The sequence below is a fragment of the Ricinus communis genome, chromosome 10 (assembly GCF_019578655.1).
Source record: "Ricinus communis isolate WT05 ecotype wild-type chromosome 10, ASM1957865v1, whole genome shotgun sequence".
NCBI classification, from domain to species: Eukaryota; Viridiplantae; Streptophyta; class Magnoliopsida; order Malpighiales; family Euphorbiaceae; genus Ricinus; species Ricinus communis.
The window spans coordinates 6,953,448-6,962,335 of NC_063265.1; the positions used below are offsets into that span (position 1 = coordinate 6,953,448).

The window sequence follows — 8,888 nt, forward strand, 5'->3', positions numbered from 1 at the left end:
AGGTCCAAATGTTGAACTTTTTAATCAAATGCACCGTGGATGAAATATATCTAGAGAATTAATCATTAACTTTCTCTAAGTATTATAATTATTTTCTTAGCTTCACAACATTTTAATAATTTATGTCCACTCCTATCTTACTACTAAATTAAAATATCAAATAATTTTTATATGTCAATATACACTTGAAGTAAGTATTTCTTTCAATTATATAAATCAAACTCACTTCTTATGCACAAAATTAATTAAAACACTATTTTTAAAATTAGAATTACTTTTATTAAAAATAACTTATTAATTAATATATAATTATACAATAAAAATAAAAGTTATACATCAATTTATAATACTTACGTTAATAAAAAATAAATAACTAATGTCTTAATTTATAATTATATAATTAATATTAAGAATATATATTTAATGTGATATTTATTATTTACATTATTTTCTAAAAAGTAAATTATTAATTAATAAATTATTATATACTAAATATAAAAATTATATTATAAAAAAATTATATATAAAAAAATTATACATATATATATATATATTGTATTACCTAATAATAATAATAATAATAATAATCACGATGATGATGATGATGGTCATGACGATGAAGACGCTGCTACTGCTTGTAAAGGGCCCGCCGTTTCCTAGTCTGAGTCACATACATCTCGGACTCTCTTTTTCTAAATTTGCTATAAATAGGCTTCGTGTAGCCATACCATGCACAAAAGCATTCAAGGCAACTCTTTACCTCCAATCTTAACATCTTTCTCATCATTTCTCTAAATTCACTTCCAAACTATCCCAAAATGTCAACTAATGGCATAGAAGCTCCAGTACCAGAGTCCGGTAATGAAGTCGAGAACAAGGGTATTGTTGATGCACTGTACAAGGCATTAGTACAGGGTCGAATGGATAGAGTGGCTAACCTCCTGGCGACTGACCTAGAGTGGTGGTTCCATGGACCTCCACGATGCCAGCACATGATGAGGGTGCTCACTGGGGAAGCGAGCCACATCGAGTTCAGGTTCGAGCCAAGAAGCATAGAAGTAGTGGGAGATTGTGTGATTGCAGAGGGCTGGGAAGGTGCACAAGCATATTGGGTCCATGTATGGACATTAAAAGATGGCCTTATTACACAGTTTAGAGAGTACTTCAACACATGGCTAACTGTTAAGGACATGAGTCCGCAACAACGTTGGGAAATTGGGCGTGAAAGCAGCCATACCTTGTGGCAAAGCCAACCTAGAGATCTTTTTAACCGTTCATTACCTGGTCTTCTTCTGGCTATCTAGAAATAGCGGTAACACCGATGGTTGGTTGGTGGGTGGGTGGGCTGGAAATGGGACCTATTTGTACAACTCTAAAATGCTAAAATCTTTTATAGTTTACATCTATCTGTCTCAGAGCCAGCTTCAGTTGCATTGGGTTAACTTAACTCTACTCTGTTGGTATCCTCAGTTCAAACACATGGGTAACTAAGCATGCGAATGGTGTGGTGTTTGTTTCTGCAATAATTAGACAATCAAATCAAATAGTGAGTTCATGTATATCTCATGTTATTTAGTGTCTATAATTTTGTTTACTTGCAATCCTTGCCTTTCTTCAACGAATTATTTACCGTCCAGCACAGACTTTCAGAAAACATTGATACGTGCTTGTGTTTAGTAGAGGAAAAACTTGCCTAATCATGTTACTTGCATGAATAGTTAGGTTCAAATCAAAAGCATCCTATTCCTGAAAGCAATTCATTGGCGAGCATAATAAATAGTGACATAGCATATATATAAGTTGGAGCTCCCACTTTCCCTTATCAGCATAATCAATAGGGTTAAGTTGATTGGATGACAAAATGATTACTCATAAGGAGCACTGAATCCAAATCATCATAATGATTTGGCCATTGAGTGGGCTGGTAGCTTGCTGCATGATTTCTTGTATTCATGCAAGTAAACTAGTCTTTTTCTCTTAAGATTGGAAGAATTTGAGATATCAATCAAGGCATCATAATCATTTGCATTTCCTGAAATTATTGAACAAAGCCATTGAGAGTGTAGTGATAAGAGATTACTATTGTCTGTCGTAATTTCCTTTCCAGCCTTGAACTGGGCATTTCAGTCTTTGCTGATTTAGGAAACAGTATAGCATCAGGAACAGAACAGTCCAGAGAATAGCAGTTGAAGGCAGAAGTAATTTAATCAGTAAGCAATAACCTGTGGATATAACTGGGGAATCATGCAACATAATGAAATGTTTATAAGTCCATTTGCCTATATTTTTTTACCAATATGATGATTCTTCGGACAAGGCACTGCAGTTCGTCAACTTGGCAGATAACTATGCAATAGAGAAAAGAATGAGTCAAAAGCTTCACAATGAGGACATTCTGCATATCCGGGAGAACAAAAGAACCAATACTGCTGTTGCAACTCACTAGTGATACCTCACATCCATGTCCAAGACATGGTATCAAAGTGATAAGGCAAAAAATATACAATGTAAAAAGAATTTTGCCAGTGTCTGATTACATTTATAAAATAAAACTAAGCAGAAAAAGATGGACTCATCAAAATACAACTGAAATATACAAGCTACGTGGGAGCATGTGGATGCATAAGAAAAACTGAATCACATTTTGTAGGTTTATCAGAACTGAAAGCTGAAGTACTTGGTAGTTCTCCGCAAATACTTTATATTGCTATCCAGTTTTAGTTGGTAATTTCTTCTCTGTGTATTGATGATAATTCAGGTGGCTTCATAAAATTGTCAGCATCTTTTGTAGAAAACTCGTTCTCCAACTTAGGAAGTTCCTTTCCTGGAGTATAATTATCTTCTGAAAATCTAGTTGGACTTGGAGAATAATCAGCCCCGACTTTAGAAAGCCTAGAGCTGTTCATATTTGAAGATGTTGGGTTATATCTAAACTGAATTACTCCATCATGGGGCAAGGGGGAGAGTGCAGGCTGGTTATTTACATCTGCTTCTTTCCTGCAAAACTTTTTCTCCACAATATCATAGAAGTCGGCTGTCCGAACTTCCTGTGCAAGAGAACACCAACAACAGAAGAGCCATTGAGTGCAATCAGCCATAGCTGGTTTTCCACAACAAGCATTATTTGCCGGCAGATTGAATCTTTTTCTCATTTGGATCCTCCAGAAGCCACCATAGAGTAGACCCAACAAACACAGGACTACACCAGTTAATCCTAGAGCCCCCCTGACAGTCTCATTGTCAATGTTGATGGCAGCCAAGTTGAAGATCCAAAAAGGAGCAATGCAAAGGAGGAGGAAAGTGGCAATATGAACGTACATGTTCCCAAACCCAAGTCTTTCCATGTTCCATCCAAACACACAAAAACTACAAAAAAGAGAGAGATACGCTACAGTAATATTTTCCCAAATGTCAAGCAATCCCCCTTTCCATAAAGGTGCATGCTCGACGATCCTCTGTTCATTTCTTGATGCAAATGAGAATCTCTTCTCCAGTGACATACGGTGGCTAGAATGACTACTGTTGCTGATGAGAGTTTTATCCTGCGCTTCTTCATCAAATTCGGAGTACTCCTTGCCAAGGGGGCTAATAATAGAATAAACACCTGCTATCGCCGGAGCAGCAATTGCAATGGAAATGCAGATACCGACACCAATAGCAGGTCGTTCGGATCTTTTGTATCCCAAATTGAGGCTGCACAGAGCATACTGAGCAAAGCAATTTATATGAAGTAGAACAACAACCACCATCATATGAGCCCATTCATGCGGTTTGTAAGTGCCATTTTTGCAGTAAATATTTCTGAGTGTTATTATGTCCTTTGGTGTCCACCTGCATAGAAGCACAAGGTGATGGAACCGTTTCGGGTGTTGGTACAGGCACATAAGAGTAAAGAGAGCATTGAGGATTTGATTATTCACCTCAAACCACGCATCTCTCTGTGATTTCTTTGTAAGTGCATGGTTTAACATTCCTGTCATTACTAGAAAAAGAATTGCTCCTGAGACTGCAACACAACTAATCCATAAAAGTAGTGCCATATTAAGGGGATTCTTGATCCAATTTCTGCCAATGTTCCACAAAGACGCCCAATCAATTTTCTGAGCCACAAATCCATTGAAGCGCTCTCGGAACCCATGGCCAGTGGAAGAAGGCACTGACCGTGATATCTCATCTCTTTCCTCCGCAATCTTCCTGAATTTAGCTGATGGAGAAGGTAAACTGCCATCAGAACTGAGTCTCAGAATACTTAATCTAGTAGGAATTGTTTTCAACTTATTTTGACTCTCCATACTACCATTGTTATCACCCAACAGTGCCTTTCGAGAAGTTGAAATGTCAAGAGCAGCATCCTTGCCATTATGATCTTTAAGACCATTTTCAGTCACATTCACAGGGTAATCTTCTTTAACATATGCTACGCCACCTCCATCACTATTTAAAACCATTTTAACATAAAGCTTAAACTTTCATAAATTTCTGTACCTTGGAACTTGTAATCCTGAAAATGGGCAATCTTACACGGATATGCATGCCACTGGTTAAGTCCAAGTCTAGAATGCTAAACCAATTTGAACCTCATCATCTTCATGGTTTCGTCACAAACAAATGCAAAATCTTTGACTTGATTACTGACAGATCTTCTGAAAACCTTTTCAACAACACAAGTAACATACTAGACTAATTAGTAACAGTCTAAGGCAATACCATTAACAAATGAAAATATTGTCTAGTTACCAGTTCAACTCAAGAAATTGGGATAACAACATTTAGTTAACTGAAGAAAGAAACCAGCGAAAGCTAAGAAATGAATTGAGTTTCTTCTAACTTCTAATCCTGCCTCACTATAACAAGAAGTCAAGAAAACCGAATTGCTTTCATAAATTGCAGTATTAAAAAATTGATTCCATTGTTAATCATTTCGAATATGAAAACATAAAGATAGAGTCACAAGATGCTAAGCTTCCCCAAAGAAAAATCCGTCTTTATTTTCTGATATAACCATAAAAGATAAACATCTGTATGGTGCAACAGGTAATGACCAAAACCCCGCTTAGACGCCAAAGGATCAAATTCATCAAAAAATCAGCTTCAAGTTCACAACTTAGTGTCAAAATCCCAAAGAAAAACAAATCAGAAGAGTGCTTATGCTTGTTTTTCACTTGAATTTCACACAAGCCACCAAAAAGCAACAGCTTAATGTAACTTAATCGGAAGATTTACCCAAAACGTGAACAAAGATTCACCTAGACTATTATAAGCTGTAGAAATGACTTCCCTGATACACATAACAAACACGAAAAACAAAAGTGAATAACAACAGCTATTTAAATCTATCTAAATATCCAACGAGACCACTTGACAACAACCCAGAACTCAAAATGGATAATGAAATCTGGAATGTCATCTAAAGCAAGGAAGTTTAACAGAGCAGAAAACATTACCTGAAGCTGCTCAATATAGGAAACAAAGGCCTTGTTGCTGCCTACCCACGAAGAAAGAAAAGTAAAAAAACAAGCTTGTTTTTACCAAATAGTTAGTCGGCAAGTCTGGCTTTTGATTGCATTACAAATGTCGATGTAGTGGGCAATCCACGAGAAAAAAGGTTACAGAAAGCAATGAATTAAAATAAAAGTATAATTTATCATGGAGTTCTCTTTTTCTTTCTCTTAATTGTCAGTATTTGAAGATTCAAAAAGGAGACGTTGCCACTTGCCAGCCTTTTGGACTCTGGACACCTCGTCTTCACATTTTAAAATTCGTCAAACAGATATCCCTATATTCTTATTCTCCTTTTCCTGCTAGAATATTATCCATTTGATTACCGTGTTATTCATATTTAAATTTCTTTTCCCTAATCCTTTCTATTGAAAAAGATTAGAAATTAACTTTCTTAAAAAAATTAGTTTAATTATTAACTTAATACTCAATGCAGTGCACCGATAGAATATGAGAATCTTCAAGCAATCATATTTGTCGAGCTGACTTATATGTACAGAAAAATTCCATTTATCTCGACTAGGATACAGTAAATATATTTTAATAATAATATAATTTCTAATATATATCGGTCAAAAAATTATATATTTTTTTACTAAAAATATTTATAATAACTAATGTAATTAATCTAAAGTTTTTTATTAAGATATTGAGTGATAAATAAGTTATAAATTAAATTAAATTAATTAATGCAATTAATTTAAAGTTTTTATTAATATTTTGAGTGATAAACAGGTTATTAATAAATTAAATCAAATATTTTATTTTAATTTAATTTACATTTATTTTTTTATTTATAGAAATTTTAATAGGTATTAAAATAGCTATTTTTTTATGCCTTTTATAAAATTAAAATTTTACTTAATGCAAAAGGAACTTGAAATCAAGATATCTACGCTCTAAAAACAATCATTTTTGCTATTTAAATTATGCATTAAATATTTTTGAAATATTTATTGTATCTCTATTTGATACAAATTTTTTCTTCAAATTGCATATTAATCATATATATATATGATTAATATGCAATTTGAAGAAAAATTTGAATCGGATCTACCGAAGTTTGAAGTTTTAGGCATTCCTTTGCAAATGCAATTAAGGGGATGAAGTTAGTGATTTTCATTTTATTTTCCATTTGATTTTTTTTTTTTTTTTTTTTACCGTGCAAAGCAAATTAAAGTCGACACACTTTATCAAATTTTATTCTTTATCAAATATTATAGAGAAATAACAAGTGTCATATTAATTATTCTTTCACATTGTAGGGTTGGGAGATGAAATATTTAAATTCGATGTGATTTGTAATTTCCTTTTATATTTGGTAATGAAAACAGTTATTTATTTTATGTGCTAACATAATAAGCATACTTTCATTGAGATTATTATTAGACCGTGATTATATAATACTTTTCATTTATCTTAAATCAAAACTTAGAAAGATAACATGGTAGAATAACGTAAAAAAAAAAAAAAAGACACGATAAGATATTGCTTGAAAATATATATATATATATATGTTGATACTGGAATAAATTATTATTTTTATAAAATTGACTATTTTACTTATAATAATTTATCTAATGATTTTTGAATATTTTCTCATTTTAGTTATTAGATAATTATTAGAAAATAAAATATTTTTCATTTTAAGGAAGACTATCACTAATTATTTTAAATGGTGCAGTAGAGTGTACAGTTTGAGATCTTACCCAGTGAAGATTCTAATGCCCACATCTCGAATTTCTTGGAGATTTGTGATGCCTTCAAAATAAATGGGATTACCGACGATGTCATTTGGCTTAGTCTGTTTTTATTTTTCTGGAGAGATAGAGCAAAGAGATGGTTACAGTGATAATTTAGAATATTATTTTTTATTTATAATAATTAAAAAAATTTATTTTTTTTTAATTTTATATTTAGTTATTTAGAGATTTGTGTTTACTATATAAATCAACTTACGTACTTCGTAAAAGGGTAACTCTCATATCAATAACTCTTTTTTATCTATCAAACCTCAATAGTTATTTGATTGGGTGATCATATCCCGCATCCTAGTGTTGCAACCCGATTTCTCTTCTTGCTTGGATTCAATTCTGAGATCATGATTATCCTATCTAAAAACACTGAATAATAGCTAGATTAGTTGGTTAAGCTTTAGTCAAAGTTATATGTTATTAACCAACAGAGTTTCTTTTCTTTGCTGACTTAATAACAGATTAGCTGGTTAAGCTTGTATCAGCTAGTGTATATATATTTCTTCTCTCTCTAACTTAATAACAGATTACAATTTTCACAAATTCTGATTTTATGATACTATAATTAAGCTTATTAATTTCATTTGTAATAAATTTATTTTGAAGAATAATTACACCCGATATTAAAAAAAAAAAAAAAAGCTTTACAAACTTCTTGAACACGATTTTCTCAGAATTCAAGTCCGACCAATGTTAAGTGCTAAAATGCAAAGCTTTCTTGGGCGAAAAGAATTAGAGAAGCTGCCAATTACATGAAAATATAAGGAGAAACATCAGCAATATTTATACATTTTTATTTTTTATTATATTTACTATATTTTTTTTTACTTTATTAAAATATTAAAAATACAATTTTTTAATTTTTAAATTACGATTTTAGCTGTTTTTTACTCTTTTAATTATTTTAAAACAACTTTAAAGTAACAAAAAAACTGAAAACAATCACATCATAAATTTTTAAAAAAGTATTTTTTATTTAAAAATTCATACAGTAAAAACTATATATTTGTTTTATATTGAAAAGTTTCAAAAAAAAAAAAAAAGGACAAATATCTTTTAGTTGCCATATTAAGAATTGTAACTGTTGAAAAGTTCCAAAATTCGAATACCAAAACGCCACAAGTGTAAATGTTAACTTTCAGTGTTTTGTTAAAGAAAAACTAAAATGTCTGTAGCTAACTAAAGTACTGAAATGTAACTCCAAGTGTTCCATTTCTTAATATCTCAACATGTGACAAGTTACTAGAGATTGGTAAAATTGATAGATGTTAAAGGTCTAAATTCTCACTTCCTAGTGATTCATCAATTAAAACTTTGAAATGCCAAGCAGTAAGGTCTTAAGAGTATTATTCAAATCGCCATGCTTTCTCTTAACAACCCGCATTAGAATATTATATATATGTAAACTTTACCACAGAGTTTGGCTTTGACAAAATTTGCTCCATCGTGTAATGTATCCTGTTGCATAATTGTTGGCTTTCTACGTGAACGCCACCAAAGGATTGATATCTACCTTTCTATCCATTAGTGCAACCATAATCTAACTCTCTTTTCTATTGCTCTTCTAAAACAGGCGTTTAAAATAAAAGAAAAAGAAAAAGGACAGGCATGTTAGATTCATTTCACCCAGTTATA

The 8,888-nt window shown here is 32.0% G+C and overlaps 2 protein-coding genes across 4 annotated transcripts; one reads left to right on the top strand and one right to left on the bottom strand.

The window, feature by feature from the left end:
* The first annotated feature begins 527 nt into the window (after nucleotides 1-527).
* Nucleotides 528-1,601, top strand: LOC8287925 (wound-induced protein 1). The gene has a single exon (XM_048369551.1). The coding sequence runs from the start codon at nucleotides 819-821 to the stop codon at nucleotides 1,302-1,304; it is 486 nt and encodes a 161-aa protein (XP_048225508.1). The 5' UTR covers nucleotides 528-818; the 3' UTR covers nucleotides 1,305-1,601.
* Nucleotides 1,602-2,378: 777 nt separating this feature from the next.
* On the bottom strand, nucleotides 2,379-5,730 carry LOC8287921. 3 transcript variants are annotated; one of them, XM_048380395.1, is made up of 3 exons: nucleotides 5,445-5,730; nucleotides 4,298-4,651; nucleotides 2,379-4,204 (listed from the first exon to the last, which is right to left on the bottom strand). In XM_048380395.1, exons 2-3 carry the CDS (start codon nucleotides 4,446-4,448, stop codon nucleotides 2,718-2,720), a joined length of 1,638 nt encoding a protein of 545 aa, XP_048236352.1. In that variant the 5' UTR covers nucleotides 4,449-4,651; nucleotides 5,445-5,730; the 3' UTR covers nucleotides 2,379-2,717. The 3 variants fall into 3 exon arrangements, with proteins under 3 accessions (XP_048236352.1, XP_048236351.1, XP_015583606.1); XM_048380394.1 differs by adding an exon at nucleotides 5,247-5,278 and having other exon boundaries at nucleotides 2,379-4,651; nucleotides 5,445-5,729; XM_015728120.3 differs by having other exon boundaries at nucleotides 2,379-4,651; nucleotides 5,445-5,729.
* Nucleotides 5,731-8,888: the final 3,158 nt, after the last annotated feature.

Coding starts and splice junctions, on each gene's coding strand:
- LOC8287925 (XM_048369551.1), top strand. CDS start 819: ATGTCAACTAATGGCATAGAAGCTCCAGTACCAGAGTCCGGTAATGAA.
- LOC8287921 (XM_015728120.3), bottom strand. CDS start 4,448: ATGGTTTTAAATAGTGATGGAGGTGGCGTAGCATATGTTAAAGAAGAT.